Source organism: Takifugu rubripes, chromosome 17 (genome assembly GCF_901000725.2).
Source record: "Takifugu rubripes chromosome 17, fTakRub1.2, whole genome shotgun sequence".
NCBI lineage: Eukaryota > Metazoa > Chordata > Actinopteri > Tetraodontiformes > Tetraodontidae > Takifugu > Takifugu rubripes.
This window is the reverse complement of record NC_042301.1, coordinates 16746448-16772757: the sequence shown is the minus strand read 5'-3', so window position 1 is coordinate 16772757 and position 26310 is coordinate 16746448. Positions and strand designations below refer to the sequence as shown.

General features: G+C 47.3%; 3 protein-coding genes and 1 long non-coding RNA gene across 8 annotated transcripts in view; 3 read left to right on the top strand and 1 right to left on the bottom strand.

The window, feature by feature from the left end:
- Positions 1–1548: 1548 nt before the first annotated feature.
- On the bottom strand, positions 1549–5481 carry LOC115253367 (uncharacterized). The gene is made up of 2 exons (XR_003891703.1): positions 5343–5481; positions 1549–2266 (listed from the first exon to the last, which is right to left on the bottom strand). It is a non-coding gene; the product is annotated as an uncharacterized lncRNA (long non-coding RNA).
- Positions 5482–6958: 1477 nt separating this feature from the next.
- LOC101065251 (transcription factor Sox-10) lies at positions 6959–10745 on the top strand. 2 transcript variants are annotated; one of them, XM_011616943.2, is made up of 4 exons: positions 6959–7139; positions 7421–8071; positions 8313–8602; positions 8716–10745. In XM_011616943.2, the coding sequence occupies exons 2-4, from the start codon at positions 7629–7631 to the stop codon at positions 9498–9500; spliced, it is 1518 nt and encodes a 505-aa protein (XP_011615245.1). In that variant the 5' UTR covers positions 6959–7139; positions 7421–7628; the 3' UTR covers positions 9501–10745. The 2 variants fall into 2 exon arrangements, with proteins under 2 accessions (XP_011615245.1, XP_003976097.1); XM_003976048.3 differs by having other exon boundaries at positions 6975–7139; positions 8313–8587.
- A 1598-nt stretch (positions 10746–12343) lies between these two features.
- On the top strand, positions 12344–15295 carry rnaseh2a (ribonuclease H2, subunit A). 2 transcript variants are annotated; one of them, XM_003976050.3, is made up of 9 exons: positions 12344–12481; positions 12687–12822; positions 12919–12990; positions 13054–13180; positions 13263–13350; positions 13652–13789; positions 13917–14004; positions 14110–14233; positions 14720–15295. In XM_003976050.3, the coding sequence occupies exons 2-9, from the start codon at positions 12696–12698 to the stop codon at positions 14886–14888; spliced, it is 933 nt and encodes a 310-aa protein (XP_003976099.2). In that variant the 5' UTR covers positions 12344–12481; positions 12687–12695; the 3' UTR covers positions 14889–15295. The 2 variants fall into 2 exon arrangements, with proteins under 2 accessions (XP_003976099.2, XP_029706986.1); XM_029851126.1 differs by lacking the exon at positions 12344–12481 and having other exon boundaries at positions 12707–12728.
- Positions 15296–19482: 4187 nt separating this feature from the next.
- The window catches only part of mast1a (microtubule associated serine/threonine kinase 1a), a 34299-nt gene continuing 27471 nt past the window's right edge, over positions 19483–26310 (top strand). The window contains exons 1-2 of one of the 3 annotated variants that reach the window (XM_029851221.1): positions 19483–20209; positions 25304–25335. In XM_029851221.1, the coding sequence (XP_029707081.1) occupies positions 20171–20209; positions 25304–25335 (71 nt within the window). In that variant the 5' untranslated portion in view covers positions 19483–20170. The remainder of the gene's footprint in view (positions 20210–25303; positions 25336–26310) is intronic. The other 2 variants (XM_029851220.1, XM_029851219.1) reach the window with 2 other exon arrangements.

Below are 26310 nucleotides of genomic sequence, written 5' to 3'. Positions count from 1 at the left end.
TGGGGATGTGATGAAGCAGCTTCAGTGGGGATGTGATGGAGCAGCTCCAGTGGGGATGTGATGGAGCAGCTTCCAGTGGGGATGTGATGGAGCAGCTTCAGTGGGGATGTGATGGAGCAGCTTCAGTGGGGATGTGATGGAGCAGCTTTAGTGGGGATGTGATGGAGCAGCTTCAGTGGGGATGTGATGGAGCAGCCTCAGTGGGGATGTGATGGAGCAGCTTCAGTGGGGATGTGATGGAGCAGCTCCAGTGGGGATGTGATGGAGCAGCTTCAGTGGGGATGTGATGGAGCTTCCAGTGGGGATGTGATGGAGCGGCCTCAGTGGGGATGTGATGGAGCAGCTTCAGATGTGATGGAGCAGCTTCAGTGGGGATGTGATGGAGCAGCTTTAGTGGGGATGTGATGGAGCAGCTTCAGTGGGGATGTGATGGAGCAGCTTCAGTGGGGATGTGATGGAGCAGCTTCAGTGGGGATGTGATGGAGCAGCTTCAGTGGGGATGTGATGGAGCTTCCAGTGGGGATGTGATGGAGCGGCCTCAGTGGGGATGTGATGGAGCAGCTTCAGATGTGATGGAGCAGCTTCAGTGGGGATGTGATGGAGCAGCTTCAGATGTGATGGAGCAGCTTCAGTGGGGATGTGATGGAGCAGCTTCAGTGGGGATGTGATGGAGCAGCTTCAGTGGGGATGTGATGGAGCAGCTTTAGTGGGGATGTGATGGAGCAGCTTCCAGTGGGGATGTGATGGAGCAGCTTCAGTGGGGATGTGATGGAGCAGCTTCAGATGTGATGGAGCAGCTTCAGATGTGATGGAGCAGCTTCAGATGTGATGGAGCAGCTCCAGTGGGGATGTGATGGAGCAGCTTCAGATGTGATGGAGCAGCTTCAGTGGGGATGTGATGGAGCAGCTTCAGATGTTCAGCCCATCCTATTGGAGGCCTGAGCTGCTGTGATAGGTTCACACCTCAGGGCCGCCGGGCTCTGGCTCCGCGCCGTAGCGGAGCAGCACCTGACGTGGATCCTTCCAGCTCCGTCCTGGTGTGAGCAGCCCAGCGAGCAGAATGGATCGTCCTCACTCTTAATCAGATTATTGCATTCTTTCCACGGGCTGTTTGGGCGTCTGTGCTGCTCTCAGCACCACAACAGACCGTCTATTCGGGCTTCGTGACAACAAATCTGGCGGAGTGAGTAATTTCCTCGTCACCTAACAGAATAATTAGGTTTCATAAAGTAACAATGAGGAAGAAGGAATGTCAGGAAATCATATTTCTCACTGTTCACCCACAAATATCTCATCCATCTTTCCTTAAACTCGGCCTCTCTCCCGACAACAGACTCTTTCACGTAAACATCTTCTCCTCGGCGCCCTCGGGCTCTTTCTGTCTTTCTCTTTGGTTCACGCAGACTAATTAAATGTTCTCAGAAGAACTCATGATAGGGACGTCTATGTCGCTCCTGCTCGAACCGCCCAGCGGAGGAATTCTCATCATCCGAGCATTAGAGCTGCTATTTAGAGAGTGTGTGAGGAGAATGAACGTCAGGCTGATTCGTTCATAAACAAGAAGCTTTATTCCAGGGAAAATAAAGGTGAATTACACAGTAAATCCGACATTAGAGTGAAAAATTGTGTAAAAATGAGTGAATGAAGCCACAGAAAAACTTCAACGGGACACATTTGATGCTATTTCCTGCCAAAACTTTGACAATAAACACAATGAGCAACTGTCGACTCGTGGAAAAAATAACAACCTTTTGCAACGTTGGGTTCCAGCGCCTGAACAAAAGAAGCATTTTGTGATGGCACCAAAGCAAAAATCGGCCATTTTCCTGTTTTTTGCTCCTCAGATTTCCGATAAAGACGGCGAGCGGGTCGAGCAGGTGAAGCTGTGAAGCAGTTTAAAATGTGACCAGACGGTTTTAAATGGCCGTAATTATCAGACTTGTCAACCACGTCGATATTGGCAAGTGCTGAGTCGCCCATTGCACCGGCACGCGCGCACGCCGGCGACCGCGGAGCGAGAGGCATCAGGACATGAATGCCGCCATTGTGAGCGTCACCATCATCCCCGGCTTCACCACCGCCACGGTGTGGACATCCTCCCGCCTCCTCCACGGGCGCCGCCGCCAGCGTGCACGTCTGACGCTGTTCTCGGGGCACAGCTGGCACCTTTCACTGGGCTCCGGTCCCGGAGCCCGAGACCCAAACGCGTCGCTCGTCTTTATCTCATCTCCCCTCTGCTGTCGGGCGGCTCGGCCTCCATCTCGCTCTGCGGGGATAAAGAAGAGATGCGGACGCAGCCGGCGAACAATAGGCCATTCATGATGCCCTGCAATGCAATGATGACCCCCCCCCCACCCCCACCCCCACCCCCACCCCCATCCCCCAGCCTGCACCAGCCTCCACAGCTGCACAGGAATGTCGTCCAACAAGATACCCCAACCCAGCGCCACCACCGCCCCCCCCCCCCCCGACCACACCCCCCCCCCTCCCTCTCTGCCTTCACCATCGCCACCACCTCACCAGCGCTGCCTTCCTGCCATCGCCCTCTCTCCCAAATAAAAGAGACGGAGAAGGCAAGAAACTATTGGGGGGGGTGGGGGGGGGGGTCTGAGACAGAGCACAAAGAGAGGATTCATCTCAGTCTCATTCGCTCCCAAAGGGAAAAGAGGGGCACACATTTAAGTGTCGTGCAGCTGCGCTAATTTACTGGGTGAGAACGGGCAGAGGGAGCGGAGCGGCAGAGGTCAGACGGGGAATCGTTCTCTGACCCGTCTCCTCGACGCCGCGTCAGCAAACGTGCACGGCGGAGATCAAACGACGCCCCCAGAAACCACCTGCAGCCCCGGCCGGGAGATTCTTCCCCGCGTTAGCATCAAAAAAAAAGGGGGGATTTGTTGGAGGAGGCGTTGGTGCCTCGTGGGATGAGCGTTAATGAGACGTCGGCTGAAGGTTCCAGCGTAAACGATGGAGTCACATGAGTTTTATTGATAGTCCGTCCACACAGCTGGAATTCCCCCTGTCTTCCACACAACCCCCCCCCCCCCAGGGAACAGGACATTTACGGAAGAGGTTTGGTGTTTATCCCCAGTCAACAAGAAGCAGAAGAAGCAGAAGACGTGATTTGAAATGACATTTTCAGGGAGAGAAAACACCCCTCTGAAACGAGTCTCCTGATATTTCGGGGACATTCGTCATCATTTGGAACGAGTGACGCCATTCTCTTTAGTCCCAATGTTCCCTTTGACCCGGGAATGAATGCTTCCCTCTAATTATGCGTGAGTTTAATTCAGAATGTGACCCAGCACTTGAATATTTGACTGCTGTGCATGCTTCCCTGATCCGTATCGCTGCCGGACTCTCTCTGCATCTCTGTTTTCTTCCTCTCGCTGCCTTTTTCGCTCCATCGTCACATTTCAGGAATTTCCCCTGGGCGTTTCTAAACACTAAAGCCAAAGCCCGTCTCTTTTCCTCTGTCTTCCCACAAACATCTTTTCCCCAGCAGAACACCCACACCTGAAAACATCCCTCATAAATCCACCGATCCACCTCGAATCAGCTGCCTGAGGTTGCCCTGGCAACGCGTGGAGCCTCCGTGACGCGGCGTGCACCTGAAGGCTGACTTTTTGACCCCTTCTTTCCCCATCGTGACCTTTGAACTCCCCGCCGATCATGAGACCTTTCCCTCTCATGAATCTTCTCCCCCGGGAGTCGCAGGAAACAGGCTCTTGTGACCCAGTGGTCTGTGCAGCCATGGAGAGACCCATTACTGCAGTCACATGGCAGGTTACAGGGACTGATGGGACCATGTGAGCTCTATTTTCTGATAAATTTCTGCTACCCTGAGGCCGCGATCACGCCACAGGACATGCCTGCATCATCCCGGAATACAGGCCAGGTTTACAAGGCTGTTTTCCGGAACAGTCGCGTCCATTCAGCCAAAAGAACGAAACTATAACGTTCGAGTGTCGGGTGAAAAAAATCGAGATCATTTTAGCAGTAAGTTAAAAACGATCTGCTGGTTTTGTGACGTTGACCAACAAAATAATGTCTCAGAACTTTTAAACATTTAAAGTTGGTGGCTGACCCAATACTTAAGCTGCCAACCTCCACATAAATTACATTTGTTGTAATTAATAGAAAGAATCGGCCTGTTGGCTCAAACTTTATGCTCCAAAATTCCACCCTTAATCTAATGTAACAACCTATTTCAACTTATAGAATCACATTATATAATAAAATAAAATTACATTTTTACTGACGTCTAAAATTGGCTAAAAGCTAAAGGCAGAAATAAAACAGCAGCTGTTGATTAGAAATGCTTGAGAAAAATAATCCGAATTGTTGTTTATTTATTTTCTTCGGTGGTGGAGGCACTTTGGCACCAACAAAGATAAATGTGAGACGTGCCTCTTTATTTAGAATTAAACTCCGACCGTGTGAACTCCAGCTCCAAAAGAGCTGCGGGCGATTTGGAAACGAGTGAATCAAAAAGGACCATTTGTCTCCCTAAAGATTGGGGATTTTTCGCAGCGAGTCGCGACAGTTACAAAGCTCGTTATTACGTTTCATTGGTTAATTATAGATGAGATAGCTTTTCTAACAACAAACAAACAAACACAACAATCCACGTGACCCTTTTTCACATTAACGTGGTTTTCCCACTTTTAGGGTCACACGTGTCGGTAGAAATATTAAAAGTGTGAACAAACGTTGGCGATATTTTAATGAACAGAGTGAAACATAACGACAATTCAGTGGGAGAAACACTTGCTGTTGTCCTGTTATTCAAGCAAAATAACTGCAGCAAATCGGACATTTGTTCCAGAAGAAAATATTTCCCCCCGAGGTGGTTTCAATTTTCACAATCCCAATATATAAAAATGTATTTTAGGCAACAAACATGATCGAAATAACGTTTCACAGAGAAATAATAATAATAGTAGTAGTAGTTATAATAATAATAACAATAGTTATAATAACAATAGTAATAATAATAATGACAATTGTTGTTATTATTGTTATGACAACAACAATAATAATAAACGAAGGAAAATAAGACTCAAAGTCACCACCATCATCATCATCTTCATCATTAATATAAGCCGCATTCTTCGGGGGGTTTTGGTGTCAGAAAGGCGTTAATAAAATCCTCCTTCTGCTTTAGTTTCTTTCAAATTAAATGCAAAATTGAAGTGTCATTAAATTCGGACGGACTACAGCAGCGTGTCCCTGGGGGCCTGTTGGACGTCCCGCTGTGCTCGCGCGTCACCGCAGCAGCGACCGCGGCCCCAGAAACGACGCGCACATCATCAAACATTTCCCCCCCAAAAACAGCATCTTACGTTCAGACGGGAGAACTCCCTTCACAAGCCTCGGAGGCCTCGTGCACGTTCCCAGCGTGCATGGCTGATCACTGGGGTGCAGCGCGCAGGTGTCCCCCTCCCGCCCCCACCGCCGGCGGCCCATAGCTCCCCCTCACGCCACTATACCATCAGTTCCTCCAAGGCCTGAATCCAGCTTTATCCAGCCGAATAAAGTCAGGAGCGTGAGGCGGTCGAACCAGAGAGCTCCATGTGTCCTGTCTGCTCACTCTATTTTCTATGTGTGCGCGACTACTGTCTATGCCAGGACATAAGGGGAGAAAGACGCACACATCGCTCTCTGTTATCATTTTTTTTCCCCTATGTTTGCGGCACAAAACTGCTTTTTGTTCCCCATTTTTTTCGTTTACGAGGGTTAATGGACAGAGGCTTGGGCGTTTGATCACATGGCCGCGATTCACCTGAGATGGAGACAAAGAGAGCAAAGATAGAAGGGAGAGAGAGGGAGAAAACGGAGAGTGGAGCCCAGCATGAGAGGCAACGGACACACAGGGGTTATTGTTGCATTCGTTTAATGTGTGTGTGTCGGTGTGCGTGTGCGCGTGTCCGAAAATCCTCTCCGTTCCTATCAGAACACAGACCACGGCCTAACTAAACCCCTGTTACGCACAATTCCCGGACTAGAACTGTATTTGTAGCATCTTTTGGGTTATAGAGCTGGTTTCAACTGGCGGCTGTGAGGGTTTGACTTTTTTTTACCTCGAGTTTGACAAATTCGTTTAGATATTCCAGAACAGTGGGATGAGATTCTTGGTCTCCTTCGGGCTGCCGAATTCCTGGACCTTTAACACGAATCCAAACATTTCGCATTCTCCTTTAGAAAGAGAATATCTAAAACCGGGAGATTTTGCGCACGTGTTGAGACCCTTACGCACGGCGATGACATCATTTATCCTCCACTTGTTGCTCACACACCTTTTTCTTAGTCTTTTATATTTATTTTCCGCTCGCGGGGCCTCCTTTGTCAGGTTTATTTGCATTTATGATCAGACTCATCTTTCACAATTAGAAATAAATGAATAGCCTCTTTTGGGATGGCAGCATGGAGCTTCACACTTGGAACTATATTCTAAATTCCAAGCATGGCAAGAATTTACGTTACTATGTTCATAGCTAGTGACAAAGTCCGACGCATTAATGTATTTATAATAAACTGAAATAACACAGATTTGGCTACTTGATCGTTTCAGAATGATTTGTTTTGTTTTGTTCGTACAGATTTTACCATTTTGGAAAATGGTGGATTATAGTTTCTATCTTTTTCCTTCAGGGTGATTCCCAGCTCAACTCCTTTTACCGTCACCGCAGGAGGCCATAATTCCGCTGATGATTGTTTATTTGTTTGATATAACATGTCAACACGAGCAACAAAGCTGGCCTTCTCCTGCCTCTAAATGGACGCACTGTCGAGTCATTTAAGCCTCTCCGATGTAAAATCTCACCTCTTCTCTGTCGAAAATGTTGCAGTGACGGACAGACCGACATTAACGGAGTGTGCTGCTCCTGGCCAATCAGGAACCGGCGATATAATTGGCCGACCAATCGGAGCGCGGCTTGGTGCCGAGGGGCGCGGTTTTGAGTGTGCTGGAATGCTGCCTTTCTGGGAATGTTTTCCACTTTCAATCACTTTTTTTTCTGCGCTCAGTCCTTCTCACAAGGCGCTCTTTAAGCTCCGGTGTTGCCACACAGAGCCACCATTCATCGGCTCTGCAGTCAGCAACACGCACTCCCATGTTGGACCAGTAGACGTCTAAACTGGTAAGTTATGTAATTTTTTAGTAAATGAAAAATACATTTTTCAAAATTAAAGTCAAATATTAGCCGCATGTTAACTGTTCATGTTGCCGAATGACGTTTAAAACGAACGGTGATAATACATTTATTATTATTATTGTGGATATTATTAATATCGGGCTGTTATTATGTGAAACGTTTAGCGCCATAAGGACATGTTTTAATACATAGTAAATTTATCTCTGTCTCTATTTTTGAGCTGCATTAGTGCTAAAACTTCTCCCTTAAAATTGATGTGGTTTTAGATAACGAGCTCTTGCTGAAGCGGGATTTCCAGGACCGGGACGCCTTTTCTCGGCACTATGTTTATCTCGGACAGGAGGCAGTAATAACTGGGATAGAATCCTCAATTAATAACACATAACAAGTTTTGAAATTATAAATTGGACTTCCAACTGAAATCTGAGAGTGAAGCTCGTGTCACCTTGCTGATTCAAAGATTAAAATAAAAGCATGTCAGCCGAGGAGCACAGCCTGTCTGAGGCGGAAATGAGCCCCGGAGGGTCAGATGATGGTCACTCCCTGTCACCCAGCCAGCCCGGAGGGCCCCCCAGCCAGGGCTCGCCTCTGAGCGTCACGCCGCAGCAGCTGAGCGCGCTGTGTGTCGGGGACGGCAGCGGGGACGACGGGGGCAGATCCGGAGCCAAGTCAGAGGAAGAGGACGATCGCTTCCCGATCGGCATCAGAGAGGCGGTCAGCCAGGTGCTGGACGGTTACGACTGGACATTGGTGCCGATGCCAGTGCGCGTAAACAACGGAAACAAAGCCAAGCCGCACGTGAAGAGGCCAATGAACGCCTTCATGGTGTGGGCGCAAGCGGCCAGGAGGAAACTCGCCGACCAGTACCCGCACCTGCACAACGCCGAGCTCAGCAAGACGCTGGGCAAACTGTGGAGGTCGGTACCACGAGTGGGTGTTGGGTGTGTGTTGGGATCCATGCGATGTTGCCTATATCAGAGTGCGAAATTTAAAACATTTTTGTAGCTGTACAAGTTGAAACCGACTTGAGTGAATCGTGAAGCATTAACCGTTACGCACGGCTACATCTAGTTTACAGATGAGCGATTAAATAAATACCTTTACACGAATACTAGCTGCTCATAGCGGGTAAATTCAGTCTTGTTTTTCTCTCCACAGGTTGTTAAACGAGACCGACAAGAGGCCATTCATCGAGGAGGCGGAAAGGCTGAGGAAGCAGCATAAAAAGGACTACCCGGACTACAAGTACCAGCCGCGGAGACGCAAGAACGGCAAACTTATGGCTGCGAGCGAGTCCGACGGTCAGGGGGAAGGAGAAGCCAGCCACTCCCAGTCACACTACAAAACCCTGCATCTGGAACACAACGGGGCTGGGTCTCCTCTGGACGACCTGCACCACCACCACCACCACCATCACCACCACCATCCTGCTGGTAGGTGGCTCACAGGTCCAGTGATTCCTCTTATTCTGACGGCACGTTTGAAAAGAAAGAGCAATTTTAATCACATAATAAAATCTGGAGAATACTGAATCATTGACCTGACTTGGCTTCTCTTACAGGCCAGGGTCACAGCCCACCTACGCCCCCCACCACCCCGAAGACTGAGCTCCAGTCCGGGAAGCTGTCTGATCCCAAGAGGGACGGCGCAGCCGTGGCGGCTGGGGGGTCCGGAGGCTCCAGGGGTGCCCTCGGGGTCGGGGGTGACGGGACCTCCAGTGGACCGTCGTCATCGAACGCCAAACCTCACATCGACTTTGGTGCCATGGATATCGGCGAGATCAGCCACGAGGTGATGTCCAACATCGAACCGTTTGACGTCAATGAGTTTGACCAGTACCTCCCTCCCAACGGCCACCCGCAGAGCGCGACCGTGGCCTCGGCGGCCGGCTCCTCCACCTCCTCCTACGCCTACGCTCTGGCCGCTGCCAGCGGCCACTCTGCCTGGCTCTCCAAACAGCAGCAGCCTCAAGCGTCTCCATCCTCCACTGACCCGTCCAAGGCCCAGATCAAGAGCGAGTCAGCATCCGGCAGCCACTACGCCGAGGCCTCCTCCTCCCCTTCCTCGGGCACCCACGTCACCTACACCCCTCTCAGCCTCCCTCATTACGGCTCTGCTTTCCCCTCGCTGGCCTCCAGGCCTCAGTTCGACTACGGAGACCACCAGGCCCCCGGGGCATACTATGCCCACTCCAGCCAGGCCCCGGGGCTGTACTCAGCCTTCTCTTACATGGGCCCGACACAGAGGCCCCTGTACACGACCATCGGAGACCCCTCCAGCGTGGGTCCCTCTCACAGCCCCACGCACTGGGAGCAGCCTGTTTACACTACACTTACAAGACCTTGAGGAAGACCAACCGAGCAGAGGGAATTATGGGAAACGTGTGTGTGTGTTTGTGTGTGTGTTTGTGTGTGTGCCAAACCGATATTATCATAGGATGTTTATTAGCCAATATAATGTAAAATATACCTACCATGGCCTTACATAGCTTAAAAAATGAAAAGCCAATCAGAAAGGAGACAAGAAATGTAACACTTGTGCCATCATAAATTTTTTAAGTTGTAATATACTGTGTGTGTGTGTGTGTGTGTGTGTGTGTGTGTGTGTGTGCGTGCGTGACAGAGATAGCAAGAAAACGACAATTTGACCCACAGACGTCAGCGTTACACTGGCAAAATCTGATTTTATTAACCAAACTAAAGCAGATTTTTTTTTTTTTGGATGTTTTATTTGATATGTTTCTTGTCGAGGTTGATATCATATATACTTAGGGTGTAACGTTATTGTGACTGGTTTCATATTACACTCATGCGCCTTCACCACTGCTTTGGGAAAAGCGTGTTTGTATCTGGGGTTGTGTGTTCATGGCCAGAAAAGGATCTCACAACCTGCTGATCTCTGTAGATAGCACACTCTGTAATTATGTCTCTTCACTGACTTCACTGAACTGAAGGATTCAGCCTTTAATGGGAACTAAATAGGGAAACGAGAGGGAAAGAGAGATCTTTAAGACGTAATTCAGCTCACTGCTAAGTCTTTGACATTTACCTCAACTCTGTTGTGCCAACAGCAAAGAAGAAAATAGACTCTCAACGCTTGATAAAATACGCTGATGGCAAATTCATTTATCCTCCACTTAATTCCACTTTTTGGCTAACTTTTTGCTGATTCACATCTCATTTATCCAAGCTAAACTCTATAAGTCTCAACCAAATCTCTTCCGATAACGAGCTTCAGGATTAGAATCACATGTACAACTGTTCTGCACTGCATGTTTCTTATCCTTACAGTTGTTTTCTTTTCCTCTGTTCCTCTCAGAAATGTGAATAATTATCATCACTACACACTGGCTTCACCTTTTTTTAATGTGATGCATATTTTAACATTTTATACTGACCCTGTTACTGTGTAGTTGAGATTTTTATGTCAGTAATAGTACATTGTGTGTCGCACCTCTGCTTCCTCTGTTTTGTATAATTCTGGATAGTTTTGTAAAGTGTTTGCTCTACTTTCACTTGGGTATTTCGCTTCCATACCAGAAAAATAATGTTGAATATTATTCTCGTCTTCTATTAAATCATTTTATTTATAAAAAATAAATAAAATAAATAAATAAATGAAGCGTGAGAGCGTTATTTTGCGTGGCAGCAATGTAACGGACAGCCAGGCGAGAGGAATAAAAACACGGTGCTGACGTGTGAACTGTAATAACAACACAATCAGCACTCTACCACTCTAAGCTCTTTAGTGTGTTTGTGTGTGTTGGGCTAAAATTGACTGCTAATTCCCCACATTTAATCGGTCGGGGACTGTGTCTTATGGCAAAACACAAAGAAAACCATTCAGAGGGAGAGGGTGGGGTGGGGGGGGGGGGTGCTGTAAAGAGCCAGAGGAAAGGACATTTTAAGCAAATCAATGTACACTTGGACTTTTGTACGTGGGTTTTCCTCATGCTCGCCCTCATCCCTCCACCTGAGGCTCCGGACGACCTTCAAGCTGGTTTCTGGCTGTAGAATTCAACTAAGAAAGCAACAAGTCATCCTCTCAAATGAGAGATTGATGAGAGCGTAATCAATTTTCTGAGAATGAATACATCCAGAGTTTGATATTGATGGGATTAAACAGTTTTGTCCCGTTAGAAATAAATAGGACAAATAAATAGGATAAATAGCTGAGATAAGAACCCAGAACTAATGATGAATTGAAGAAAATTGTCTGGGGGAAGAATTCAGATATTGAAAAATCAAATAGAATGAAATCTTTAGAACATCTGATCGCAGCCTTTTTGAATTTGGAGAAATTAAGTTTTAAAAGAAAAATTAATCAGACTCTTCAGACACAAGTTAAATTTAAATTTCAGTTTCATTTGCAAATGTGAAAATACCGTAATCACCGTTGTCATTATGTTTCCCTCTTTATTCACAAGTACATTTTCTTTATGTGCAGAACAGTTTCAGATTTTATGGGTGTGTTATTTGTGCTCTTGCATTTGTACAATATAATTTTTTCCATTTAATTTATTCTCTTTCATTTGTCTTTTTGCCCTCCTGACACACATCCACAATTTTCCCCCTTTCTGGAATATATTAGCACTCTCTTTATTTTACCTGCTATTTACATATTTATTATAAATTATTAAACAATATAACACAGCATTTATATTTAATGTATCTTATTTTATGATACATTGTTATGAATGAAACCTCGTTTCCTTTGCCTACATTTTAATACAGGACAGTTAAATTGTGTAGTAAATAAGAACATCTTCACTTTGTTTTTTTTTCCAGAAGATTGTTCGTGTTTAAAGTTAAATTTCTACTCTAAATCTTACATATTGCATTGGGCTTATACCTGCACGTACAGATTATTCTAAAATTCTGTTTTCACAGCAATTGTCACCAGTCAGAGAGCATTAACATAACCGACGGATCTTGCAAACTTTCCACCAAATGTAAAGAGGAGTGTTTACTTTTGTGTTTCCTTTATTGATTAGAAGCACATTCTTGTGTTAATAGTAAAGAAGGGAAAATTGTACGAAAATGAAACAAAAAAATGATGGGTAACAGCACCGTGTAACGTGTTTTCACACGTTCATCGGGATTTGCTGAATTTATATCTCGAAAGTGACAGATTTCTGCACAATATCAGAATTTATTCGAGGAAATGGGGAAATAACGAATCACGCCGGGCGTGAACAGTAGGGGGCAGCATTACCCGCGACGCGTCTGCGCTGCTAACTCCACGAAGAAGAAGTCGTCTGACGTCATTGCAGGGCGCCAAATACGCTGTTATTATTTTCGACATAATTGCAGATTACTGACAAATATGTAAGACTTTTCGTGAACCAGTTGTGTTGACACATGCATTTTTTTAACGATGAAGTGCAGTGCTTAGTTATTCACAAAGCTAATTACTTATCGTTAATACATTAGCTAAACTCTACGAGCACATTCAGTCAATTGTGTCTCAGGCCGCGACAGTTTGCGGTTTTTAAGTTCTTTACAGGAATATCTGTGTTCCTTTTCTTTGCAGCGTTCCCTCATGGACCTCAGCCCATTCGAAGCAGACAACTCGGTAAGTTGTCGGCTAAAGTCTCAGATTCCAGACATATGCCGGACTGAAGACTGCTGTCTGGGCATCGATGAGGCCGGCAGGGGGCCCGTCCTCGGTACGGGACTCGATGGCGTGTTTGCGTGGTACCACCGCATCATCTCCCTCATATAGAGCATGCATACTATTCATAAATTCATGTCATTTATTCCAGGGCCCATGGTATATGGTATATGTTTCTGCCCAATATCCAGAAAGGAAGAGCTGAAGGATTTGAAAGTAGCAGGTAAAGAAAGATGCATTGAGCCCCTAAAGGGCATTATTTTAACCAATTTTATTGTTCTCTTAGATTCAAAGACCCTGACTGAGGCAGAAAGAGAGGCTCTGTTTGAAAAGATGGATGAAGCAAAGAGTTATGTTGGCTGGGCTCTGCAGGTCCTCTCACCAAATACCATCTCTAATAGCATGTTACAGCGGTATCGGACACTTAAATGATCTGGTGCAACATTTCACACTTTTCTGCACTATTTCACACTAAAACATGGCTGCTTTTGCTAGGACGAAATACAACCTGAATGCCCTCTCGCACGACACCGCCATCGGTCTGGTCCAACATGCTCTGGACTGTGGGGTGCAGCTCAAAGAGGTACGTGCAGGTCATCGTAACACGTGCACACCTGTACTGTCACCAGGATGTGTCGTAGAGGCATCGTCAACAGCACTCCTTGGTTATATCTGCATATATTTTTCAGATTATGTGTCTATTTCAGAACGTTTTAGGTTGGTTGATTGAATTTGATGTGTCAAAGCAGATTAATGTAGAAATAAGATCTGGAAACGGCTCTTTTTATGATATCTTTTCCAGTTAGTCTCGATGTAATGGGCTTTTTGGAACTATCCATTCTTAAAAAAACCCGTTTCTATGCCCTTGTCTTACTGGTTTCCAGGTGTTTGTAGACACAGTTGGACCAGCAGACAAGTACGAGGACAAACTCTCAAAGATCTTCCCTGGAATTGCCGTGACAGTGAGGCCAAAGGCCGACTCGTTGTTTCCCATCGTCAGTGCAGCCAGCATCTGCGCCAAAGTGAGTGAGCAGGCGCCCCATTACGCCATATTCCCATTATCCTGTACTTGTTAGTTTATTTCCTGTGGTGTTACTTTGGTCCTGGAGGTGGTCGATGAGCTCAGTGGGACGTGTTTGTGCCCTGCAGGTGGCCAGAGACTTTGCTGTCAAACACTGGAGGTTTGGTGAAGACCTGGGAGAGGTGGACGCAGACTACGGCTCAGGATACCCCAGCGGTACCAGCAGCCTTTCCTGATTCCACAAATGTGCCGTCTCAGCTCTAATATGAAGAATCCAATCAAAAGAAATGAATCACGAGCTGATATTTTACTTTGTTTCAGACCCCAAAACTAAAGCTTGGCTCCTCAGGTACCTGGACCCTGTGTTCGGATACCCCCAGCTTGTCCGATTCAGCTGGAGCACGGCCCAAACTCTGATGGACAGCAGAGGAGTTACAGTCCATTGGTAAATAAGGGATTGACCCGATTCATAGATTTAACTACGATGGGATCGCAGTTCACACCTTAAACTGGGTGTTTCACGCTTCATTTCTAATCCCTGGAGCTGATGCGGCGTATTTTAAATGATGAGTAACGAGCACTGTCCTAAATGTGCCTGATGTGCAGCTGCACGGTTTGATTTTAACCTTACGTGAATCCTAAATGTTAATCTGCTCACGGACGCTTCTGTTACTGAGGTTACCGCTTTACTTTGTAAAGCTTTTGATGCTACTCCTTTAATTAGGTTTATTTTTTCTACTACTGTTCTGTTGGCCTGAAAGGTTCGAAGGTCGCCTCACAAAGTCGTGTGTTTTAAATGAATAAATGTCACTTTTGTCAAAGGCAAATGTGTGTTTTTACTCGCCACATCCACTTTTGAGCCTGCAAATCCTTTAGATTGAATGCGAATCAGCCCGGATGATGAACTCAGCCCTGTTTTCTGTCTCCTCAGGGACGATGATGACGATGACGAAGACGGAGAGAAAGCGGCGCAGCGCCGCAACAACAGGTCCATGCTGTCCTATTTCAGTGCAGCAGCGGGAGGAGGCAGCCAAAGCGGTTCCAACCAGACGCACCGATTCTTCAGTGACAGGAAGCTGAAGAGCCTGGACACCCTTTGAGGAGCTCTTCCTGTCTCAGACGCACCTCCGCACAGATGATTCTGGGGACTCACAGCAGTGTAACGTGGCCTCCTGGGATACGTTTTTATCTTCAGACACAAAAAGGTCTTTAAAACTGTGTTCTTATTGGACTTTATTAAAATAATCTCGCCAAGAATTGATGTCGCAAGGTGTTGAAGCGTTTAGTGCCTGTGCTGCCCCCTACCGGAGGTGTGATAGAATACACCAACCTCCAGGACGGATTCAGAGTAACATTCTCAACATTTCTGAACAAGTTCACCTTCTAATATTTACAATAACCACACAGTACTTGTATTTGCACTACAGTAAACCAAGATGTGCCCAAAACCTTTGAAATACATCTAGTTGTCATGTTGAATTGGCTCCATACAGAAACTCAGGATAATCACATTTCCAATGACATTTACATGAATACACTTTTCACTGTTTCACTAATACAAAGACTATTACATTAAATTCAAACTATCAGACGCTAGAACATACGTTTAGCTCCATTCTCAAAGCTGTGTGAGTCCATGAGGTAAAAGGTTGAAGTCTGGTTCATGACTGCATCATCTGGTAGTTTGATGGTTCTGGGTGGAAGTGGCTGATCTGAAGCCACAGCAGCTCCGCTCATGCTGCTCTGCTGCATCCTCGCCCCTTTTCTTTTGCTTTGCTTTTCAACAAAAGGCATATCCGTCTTCCTGCTTCCGCTTGCTGTCCTGGATTTTCTTCCCACAGTTCATCGCCAGCGTGGAGACGGCGAACGAGGACAGGATGATGATGGAGCTCCCGACAAAATGGGACGATGCTCCTCTGGGGGTCGCCCTCAGGGCTCTCCGGGATAGAGCCTCTCTGTCAAAGGCGGCCGTGGCCGATGTGTTCTGGAGCACCGTCTCCACGTTCATGATGCTGGGAGGAACGCCGGTCCTGGTCTCAGCCTCAGCGGGGGGGGGGGGGTCGCCTCTGTGGTCACACCAACAGGTGCAGGTCTTGAGCTGTTGACTTCAGTGCGCTTCCTTTCCTGATCTCTTCTTTCACCTCCATTTATAAACCCTCCAGCTCCTCGTCTAATCCCCCTGAGCGGCCGGGGCGCCTCCTACGTCAATGGGATTAGTAGTGAGGCGAGGCCAGGATAAAACGGTGATGCCAAAGGGCTTTAATTCATCATCTCAACACGCCATCATTCCCTGGTTGTGAATCAAAATCTGTGCTCTTTATCCACTGTTGGGTGAGCACTAATAACGCCTTTATGGTGAATCTAGAACAATCTGTCACAATTATTCAGGTTCTGCTCTAAAGATAAATAAGATATTAGCCCACCAACCCCACAGGAACGCAGTGCCTGGGGGGTAAGTAGAGGTCATGCTGCTCTCTGGCAGGGAGCGACTTTTTCCATTGATTAAGGGCTGTAATCGGTACCAGAGCTGCCAGGTGAAGCCCGTGTGATCCAGGATTCTGGCTGTACAACCTGAGGCTTGTTATTTTAACCCGAGAACATCGAGCATCCAAAGTGCATTCAGAAATAAAGTCGCTGCTCTTATTTTGATGCTCTTGTCTGTGTGAGTTTATTGCAATGGTCAATAAACTCACACCTTCAATCTTAAACATCCAATCAAACATTTTGGGGACTCATCACATGATGGCAACTTCAGTGGTGTATTTGGGTTATTTAGGAGTTCTCAACAAGGTTTCGCTGATAAATCGGAGCATTTGGAAGGAAAACGAGGGCCGATTCTGCTGGTCGCTGTCTCCAATGTTGATATTTGATGGTTCAGGACTATTTCAGCAGCCCAATCTGTCCTCTTCAGCTCTAGATCCAGAGGATCAGCGATGGATGCTGGGAGGGAACGCGCCCGTGGGGACCTCAGGGACGGCGCTCTGTCGGCTCCCCGGGTCAGGAGGCTTCTAATCCCTCCTGTTGTTACGCATCGTCCCAGTTTCTTGTAGCAGCGTCTTTTAACTGCCTTGATTGGATTATGCTGGTTCTTCTCCACTGAGGACACACGGAGGTTTTATGAATGAACTCCTCCTCCGTTAAATCGGGCACGCTCAACCTCTTTCACTCCTGTACCGACCACAGATCAGATCCTGTGATCTTTTATTGATTAGATGCTTTTCTGACCTGTTGTTGATGTCGTTAAAAAGATCTTTAGGTCCAAAGATTGCTGATGACTCCAGGAGCTCGTCACCATTAAGACAACGTGTGTCTTCGCATTGATCACCAGCTCAAATGTCACCGACCTTTCAGATTCATCCCTGAAACTTCCAACGTTCCCGCTCTTCCGATCATTGATTTTGAGGCTTTAAAGTTCTTTTCCTGATAAGTATGTGCGTCACTCGTGACCGAGCAGATTTGGGAACGTGGAGACAGAATAAACAACCTCTACCAAGAACCCCAGGTACCTTCACACCTGTGCTCTCAGACATACATACACACATATGAAATTGTTCAATGAATTAATGGATAGTATAGCAAAATAGAACTTATTCCATTTTTAAAAATCTTTTGCTCAATTCTCGGCATGAACTTCCTGCGTCGCCAGAGGGCGCCAGAGTGACACGTTCTGGTTGGTCCTAAAACTTCCGTTATTAACATTATAGTCAATAGTTATAGACTCTAGATAACTTTCTAATTCGATTCATAATGAAGGAAATGATGGGGCCACTTTGGACGTTTTTACTTTATGCATGTGAAATATACCCAATAAAAAGATTTTAAAAAAAGCTGCTTGACTATAGTTTTGTTTAAAAAGCTCCAAAATCTAAATTAATGCTCCAAGTCTTTCCAAAATTAAACTAAATGATACTTTCAGCCATATTTATCGCCAATCTCTCACACCTCACCTTAACTGTAACCTTCTCGCTGTAAGTCAGAACATCATTTAAGAACGTGCACGTCAGAATCTTGGCGTGTTCGTGCTTGTCTCGATGTTTGCTGTCATCAGAGAAATGCAGGAAAATATAGAACCGGATTCTTTGCATCAGTGTCAGTGGGCTTCATTCACCCTTTAAATGTCCAATTTGCTCATTTTTTGTTGATAAAATGACATTTATCTGAATACACGACTGTTTAAATGAGAACGTGAGCTTTGATTTTGAACTTTAACCTAATGAGTGATGAAGCGCCGACTGTCTCTGTTTTATTTAGAGAGGCTCCTCTCCCCAGACGGGGGCTTTTAGCGCTGCTGCGGAGGGTGAGACCCCCGTGAAGGGTGGAAACAAAGAGAAGGTGGCAGCAGAGAGCAGCAGGAAGATCTGAATAAAAGAAGAGTTGAATAAAGACGACAGGATGAGAGCACAGTGGCAGAGGTGTGGGGGTTCAAGCCTGGGCTCGAGTAAGTCCTGCGCGCGCGCGCGCACGCACGCACGCACGCAGCAGTCGGGTTTGTGCGGCCGGCTGAGTCCGTGATGAGTTCAGGGACATCTCGCTGAAGGGTGACGTCATCCAAAGCTTTTACGCGGAACACCGACGCCAACGAAGAGGCCTTGTTAAACCGGCGGCCTCAGCGGCAGCAGCGTGCACGTTTGGGTCTCCTCGCGCACGCTCTCAAGCAGCTAACGAACAAAGACGGTGTCAAATGAATCCAATATGTATTGTTGGTGAGTGAAGCAGCGCAGCCCAAATGAGCTGATAAGTGAGTCCTAATGTTCCACCTGGTGGGGCTGCAGCACACGCGCCACAAACACACACGTGGCCCACACGCGCGCCTCGCCGAGCAGAGCTGGTGGAGATGGCGACGTTATAGTAAATAATCTCAATTAAATGGATATTCTGCAGCCATCTTGATCAGGCCAGCCTGGGTTGGTGGTCCTGGTCTCACGCGACCTCCGCCGGCTTCTTCTCTTCCGACTTTTATTAACATTTATGAATGAATGGATGGATGGATGGATGGATGGATGGATGGATGGATGGATGGATGGATTGGGTGTCTCCTTTCATAGAGGATTCACCCCCAAAAAGCAGATGTTGGTTCTGGCTCTTAGCAAGTCCAAGGAATCTATTGATCCCACAGCCCCTGAGTGTGACCCCCCCCCCCCCCCCCCCCCCCCCCCCCAGTTAATTAGCAGTAGCTTTAGCATCTTTCTGATCCGTGGGCCGTTTATGCCTCATCCTTATTCCAGTCATTCATTTCCCATCAGCTGACCCGGGAAACGTCTTAACGACTCTCACAGTGTAAATGTGACGTGTTAGTAGGAAGCAGTAGGTTTGGATTGCAAATACGCTCGGTTTACATTTATTTTAGGGGAGTTGCCAGAGCTTTCTGCGTGTTAATTAGGCTTCTGGGTGTTTGAATAAATAATCAACGGGTGTGCAAAATGTCTAAAAAGCAAACAAAATCCTCATCAAACTCCACAGCGCGTCTTTTGTAAAAGCTTTGTATAATATTATATTCATAATTTCCATCCAAATCAAGAAACGGTGCATAATTTATAGTCTCACAATGTTCCTGACGCCGCTGGAGTCTCAAATAAAGGCGACGTGTGAAAGCAGCGCGGCGTCTGAAGGGTTAAACGTCGGCCGCTAGTAGGAAGTGGGTGTTCGGAGCCGCGGCCGGAGCCTGAGCAGCAGCAGCCGCCCATCGCCGCCACAAACCCCGCGATACCGCAGAGGGTCGGCGGGGACAACAGCGGCGACCTGAGGACGTCGAGGGGCGCTCACCTTCTCCCATCGGCGATGTCTGGGCGCGCGTCGCTGCCCGCACGGACGCGCACTATTGTCATTGATCTCGCCCCTTTTTCAACGCGCTGCCCGCGGATGTAGCATCGTGCACGTTTGAGATGCACGGCGAGGATGCAGCGGCGCCTTTTCACCCAGTTCTGATCGCGGATTTTAACGATCGTTGGCGACGCGTTTGTGAGGCGATGTTGGGATTTTGCACATTTCTGCCGTGACGGGGGAGATTTGGACGGATGCCTGAAGTTGCTGTGGTCTGCGGAGCGATCCTCTCCAGTCTGGGGTCCCGTCGGTATCTTCTGGACTCGAGCTGATCCCCGCGGGGCCACTGGCGCCTGCTCAGCAGCGCCCATCACGGGGCAGGTCTGTCGGGACCTGACATGTTGTCACAAGAGTCTCGCTTCCTTTAAACGCTTTACAGGAAACCCGATTCTACGGCTCTGATTCGGAATTCCGAACTGTTTGGCATCGCTGACGCTGGCTCGCTGAGCACCAATAAAGAAGGGACCCCCCCCCCCCCCCCCCTCTCTCTCTCCTCCTCCCGTCACCTGGAAACCACAGGCGTCACGAGAGCCTTCCACAGGTGTGACCGCGGACAGGTACCATGGATGATTCTGGGATCATCCGAAGACGGAGGTTGCAGGTGAGGACGTGTTAGAAACGACCGCTGATCTGTAACCACGCGTCTGAAATCACGCGATAATTATTGTCCTCAAACGTGTTTTAATTACTTTAGCTTTAGCATGTCCAGCTAAGCAGTAAAAACAGGCCTATTAGTTCCTGGTGGATCCTAATGGGGAGCACGAGATGTTACTTTATTGCTTAACCTCATTAGGTTACTTCACATGTAAGTTGCAGTGTGATCATCCAATGTCTCTTATCTCTATAGTCTCTTAGTCTATAGTATAGACTCTATACCATGAGGAGGCAGAGGCCTTCTGGGTTGCATGGAAACCTGGAAATCTCTAAACTGCTTGATGTGGAACACAAAAGACCTAAATCAGGATTATAGAGTGTAGTATCTGACAATCTTATATAGTAGGATAGATTATAGTAGTATGGTTTATAGAAGTATAGATTATAATAGCATAGATTATAGTAGTCTAGTTAATAGCAGTCTAGTTAATAGGATAGATTATAGTAGTCTAGATGATAGAAGTATAGATTATAGTAGTCTAGTTTATAGAAGTATAGATTATAGTAGTCTAGTTTATAGTAGTATATATTTTAGTATATTTTATAGTAGTATAGATTATTGTAGTATAGATTATAGTAGTATAGTTTATAGTAGTCTAGATTATAGTAGTAGATTAGATTAGATTAGATTCAACTTTATTGTCATTACACATGTCACAAGTACAAGGCAACGATGCAGTTAGCATCTAACCAGAAGTGCTTAAGTAGCGAATAAAACTGTGATGGGTATATACAATATACACACAATGATATATGTTTATGATATCAATCTATATGTTTGTATTTACAGAGTTCACAGATATGTAAAGGGTATATAAAAGTCATTGCAACCAAGATAAATATATATATACAGGCTGTAACTATGGTGCTGAATAGATTATAGTTGTATAGATCATAGTTGTATAGATTATAGTTGTATAGATCATAGTTGTATAGATCATAGTTGTATAGATGAGTCCGTTTGCTGAAGGATTTTCACCTGGACGATCGTGTTTCCACTGTGTGCTGAGTCGGGTCAAATGAAGCGGGGAAACACTTAATATGGGCCTCCAGGTTCTGCTGGGACGTTCTTCTGCCTCAGACAGAACGATATGACACACGGCGAGGGAGATGTCCCCCCCCCCCACACACACTGATACTGGACCCAGTTGACAGGACCTGTGAATTCCAGTCCTGTTTAATGTTGGACAACCGTGCGTTCTTCAGCGCCACCTGAGCTGGACTCGGCTTTGCTGACCCATGTCTCCCAGCGCTGATGAGTGCCTGGTGCCTGGTGCAGGCGTGTTCCAGGGTAAATCCTACAGACTGTTGCCCAAGGCTGTGAGCCCCCATCTCTGGGTCCCTCCATGACCCAGTGGAGCCTCGCGGAGCATCTTTTGTTTGTTCCTATCGACACCTCCATAGTAAATCGGCTGCCGCCCTCCCCCCGTTCCCCTCCCCTCCTTTCCCGACCAAGTGGTCGATATCCATATCTCAGAGCCGGGAGGTCTAAATGGTGAGGATGCGGGGCAATTGTCAGGCACATTAGCAGGACTAATGGTGGCCTAACAGCCCCGCGTGCCCTCTGGGAGGAAGTCCAACCACCACCAGCAGGACAGGCTGAGAGGTCTGGAATCCAGGAGGAGAGGGGACGGGTGGGGGGAGGGGTGGCGAACCTGAGGCAGACGGCAGATGTGGGTCAGGATCCCCCCAGTTTAAGTGGCTAATGTCCGGATCTTTTTACAGCAGAGACATTCTTCATACCGGGGAAACAAAGGAGGGAGACGGCGCCTGAGCATGGCCACGCCATGTTGGGGGCGGAGCCGGACCGGGAACAAGTTATTATCTTATCAGGCATTTATGCAAATGAAACACGACTCAGGTTGCGGAACAGTTCCTTTATTCCACCTCCATAGTCAAAGCAAAGGTCATTGTTTTCCTCTTGATAGTTTATGATAAATTTCATTGATTTTCCAGTCAATATTTTGGACTAATACCTATTCAGCCCCACAGCTTAACCTCAATTCACGCCTCACTCTTAACCTTCACCCTAAAATCCCAGGTTAAAGTTGAGGTCCTGCAGGTCTGTCTGTCTGTCTGCCTGTCTGTGTCTCACACACACACACACACTCACACACACACACACACACACACATAATTAGTCCTGCTCTGGGCGTTCTGCCCATGTTAAGCACAGTGGATTGAGGACTGTGATCAGTGCAGGAGATCCAGCTCGGGTGGCCAAGTCCCGTCACCCACTGCTGCTTTGTTCTCCCTCTCCGCGTCCTTCTGGTGTCTCTTCTTCAGAAAAGCTGGGATATTTACCCAGAGTGCATCGGTTGCATCAACACAGTAAATCAGGGTCTCGTGTGTTTGGAAATAGCCGCCTTTATTTGAACCACATCACCTGTAAAGATCACTGATGAAGAACCAACACGTCCACCATCGATCCCTGAGCAGCCTAAAAATATCTCTTGTTTACATGTGAAACTAGAAAAGCAGAAGAAAAGTAGGCCAGCGAATGAGTCAGTGTGTCATTTATTTAGACTGCCATAAATTCAGAGCTTTGAAGTGAATTTTTTAATGTAAGAAACTGCACTGGTCCGGTGTAGCAAGCTCCCAGTGCTGCGCAGATTAGCAGCGAATTAGCATCTTTTCTTTGCTTTCCAGCCATCCCATAATTCGCCCTTGGGAGGAAAACATTCCGGAAACAACAGCGAGTGTCTTGAAGGCAGCTTTTGCTACCTTTATTTTGTGTCCAGATTGTTGCAGGGAACTTTCAGGCGTTGTCATGGTCACCTGACTGGCGCAGGACATCGTTTACTATTGTTTGATCCTGGAGTCGCCAGTAACGCGTGTGCAATAGCTGTCTGGAGCGGGGAGGGAGCAGGTGTTGGGGTTTTTATCCATTAGCCCCCCTATCACCCCCCCCACACACACACACACACACACTGGTACAGTATTTGTAATCCTGCGGGGCATCGCTCTGAGTCACCCTGGCTAAGCTCACTTCCTCCTGATGATGTAAGTTATTAGCCGTCCCAGAAAGCGCTCGCCATGATAGGTGACATCACTCACGTGGAGAACAGTCCTCGCCACGATAGGTGACGTCACTCACGTTGAGAACAGTCCTCGCCCTGATAGGTGACGTCACTCACGTTGAGAACAGTCCTCGCCATGATAGGTGACGTCACTCACGTTGAGAACAGTCCTCGCCACGATAGGTGACGTCACTCACGTGGAGAACAGTCCTCGCCACGATAGGTGACGTCACTCACGTTGAGAACAGTCCTCGCCCTGATAGGTGACGTCACTCACGTTGAGAACAGTCCTCGCCACGACAGGTGACGTCACTCACTTTGAGAACAGTCCTCGCCACGATAGGTGACGTCACTCACGTTGAGAACAGTCCTCGCCCTGATAGGTGACGTCACTCACGTTGAGAACAGTCCTCGCCCTGATAGGTGACGTCACTCACGTTGAGAACAGTCCTCGCCCTGATAGGTGACGTCACTCACGTTGAGAACAGTCCTCGCCCTGACAGGTGACATCACTCACGTGGAGAACAGTCCTCGCCCTGATAGGTGACGTCACTCACGTTGAGAACAGTCACTCACGTTGAGAACAGTCACTCACGTTGAGAACAGTCCTCGCCATGATAGGTGACGTCACTCACGTGGAGAACAGTCACTCACGTTGAGAACAGTCACTCACGTTGAGAACAGTCCTCGCCATGATAGGTGACGTCACTCACGTGGAGAACAGTCCTCGCCACGACAGGTGACGTCACTCACGTGGAGAACAGTCCTCGCCCTGATAGGTGACGTCACTCACGTTGAGAACGGTCCTCGCCATGACAGGTGACGTCACTCACGTGGAGAACAGTCCTCGCCACGATAGGTGACGTCACTCACGTTGAGAACAGTCCTCGCCACGATAGGTGACGTCACTCACGTGGAGAACAGTCCTCGCCCTTATCTGTCCCGTGGTCACGCCCAGCTGGCAGCAAGGAGAAACAGATGCCGTCGAGGGTGAATCTGAGTTCTGGGGCGTTTAGCAGCAGGCGAAGCTTCTGATGATGTCGGGGCAGAATTCACCGATTAAATAATTCATGTTAGTCTTTGGGAAGATTAATTGAGTTGAGTTGGCTTCCTTCGTTAAATGCAAATCTTTTTTTTTTAGCGCGCATGAATGCAAATCAGGTGAGTTTTTGGGTTGTGCGCTTGTTTTGAGACGCAGGCCTCAGCTGTCAGGTCACATCCCATCACCCCCACGTGGTTCTGGTTTCTGCTATGTTGTTTACACATGCAAAGCCAAAGAGATAGTCTCTCTCTCTCTCTGCCTGTCTCTCTCTGCCTGTCTCTCTCTCTCTGCCTGTCTCTCTCTCTCTCTCTCTGCCTGTCTCTCTCTCTCTGCCTGTCTCTCTCTCTCTCTCTCTGCCTGTCTCTCTCTCTGTCTGTCTCTCTCTCTGTCTGTCTCTCTCTCTCTCTCTCTCTCTCTCTCTCTGCCTCTCTCTCTCTCTGCCTGTCTCTCTCTCTCTGTCTGTCTCTCTCTGCCTGTCTCTCTCTCTCTGCCTGTCTCTCTCTGCCTGTCTCTCTCTCTCCTGCCTGTCTCTCTCTCTCTCTGCCTCTCTCTCTCTCTCTCTCTGCCTGTCTCTCTCTCTGCCTCTCTCTCTCTCTGCCTCTCTCTCTCTGCCTGTCTCTCTCTCTCTGCCTGTCTCTCTCTCTCTGCCTGTCTCTCTCTCTCTCTAATCACGTCAGAGCTCCTGCTGTCACGTTCCAACCTCATAAATACAGCAGCAACCTTTTTAAACCTTTTTACCTGGTTGTTCCTGATGCTTCGGTTTTCCAACTGCTTCCCTGAGAAATAACCTGGAAGTGTTTTATTACCGTCTAGTCACGAGTGAAATTTGTTTTTGCCTTGAATGTGGTCCGTTGTCGCAGTCATTGTGGTAGTGAGTGTTTCTCTATAAGGTCTCATCTTCATCTTTAGGGTTTATTGGGTTGAACTCACCTAATCGTCTCATTCTGTCCCCTCCCTCTCTTTGTGTCTTGCTCCCCAGAAGGATCTACCCCTGCCCCGAAAAAGTAGCAGGTAAGCTCCTGTTTGTGATTTCTGTATTTAATTGTTAACAAGCGGTGCAATAACGGCCCAGAAAAGCTGAGCTAATGCAGATATGAATCAGTTTGACAGTGATCATTTTACATTTTCTTTCATGAAAATTGCCTCGATCAACTTTATTATTATTATTTCTACAGCATGAAATCACAAATACCCCTCATGGGGGCTTTAGAAGGTGGGTGTGAAGCAGTAAATAGCTTCTCTCTGGTCAGGAAGACGCTACAGTGACAGTGAAATCAATTTTACACAAACTTTATTAGGGCTAAAAAGGAAACACAGTGAATGATAATGCCAGAGCACACGTAGGTGTTTATACCGCCCCCATCAGTCCCGGAGGAATAACAGCCTCGATCACAGGCGGCTTCCAGCCAAGATTCTAAACTTTTTAACTGTTCTCATGATTAACGTGATGAATGCTGCTTCCTTTTAAAAGTCCATTTTACACCCATGTTGAAATATTGTGTGGAGAGAGTAGAAGAGAAGGCCACGTGACATTTCTCTCTAAATCCAGAGCATCGGTCTAAAATATACAAGAGTAAAAGCACAAGTGGAATCGCAGAGCACACATTTAATATTTCCTGGGCCTTTTTTTGAGTCTCCCAGAGGTTGTTAAATATGTGAAGCTGTGGTGGAAGTCCGACCAAAACAGGGGAAAGGAGCCGAGCGTCCTCTGTCCGTGGTCCTGAAAGGCTTCTCTTCCCTCTTTAGAGCCCTCCACCTTGTAAACAGCTAAAAATGAATGGTTACATAAAATGGACCTGGACGTGCCATCAATCTGTCTGGATCTGAGGCGGCGCCGCTTTAAGCAGTTCTTAATTCTGGCTTCAGTGATGGTGAAAGCTGCAGTAGCTGCTGTTCCTCTGCTGCGAGTCTCTTTTGTTGTGAGTGGGACGTGCACAGTGAAGCGCACGGTTCCTCCCGCTCTCTGATTTAACATCATTTATTTGG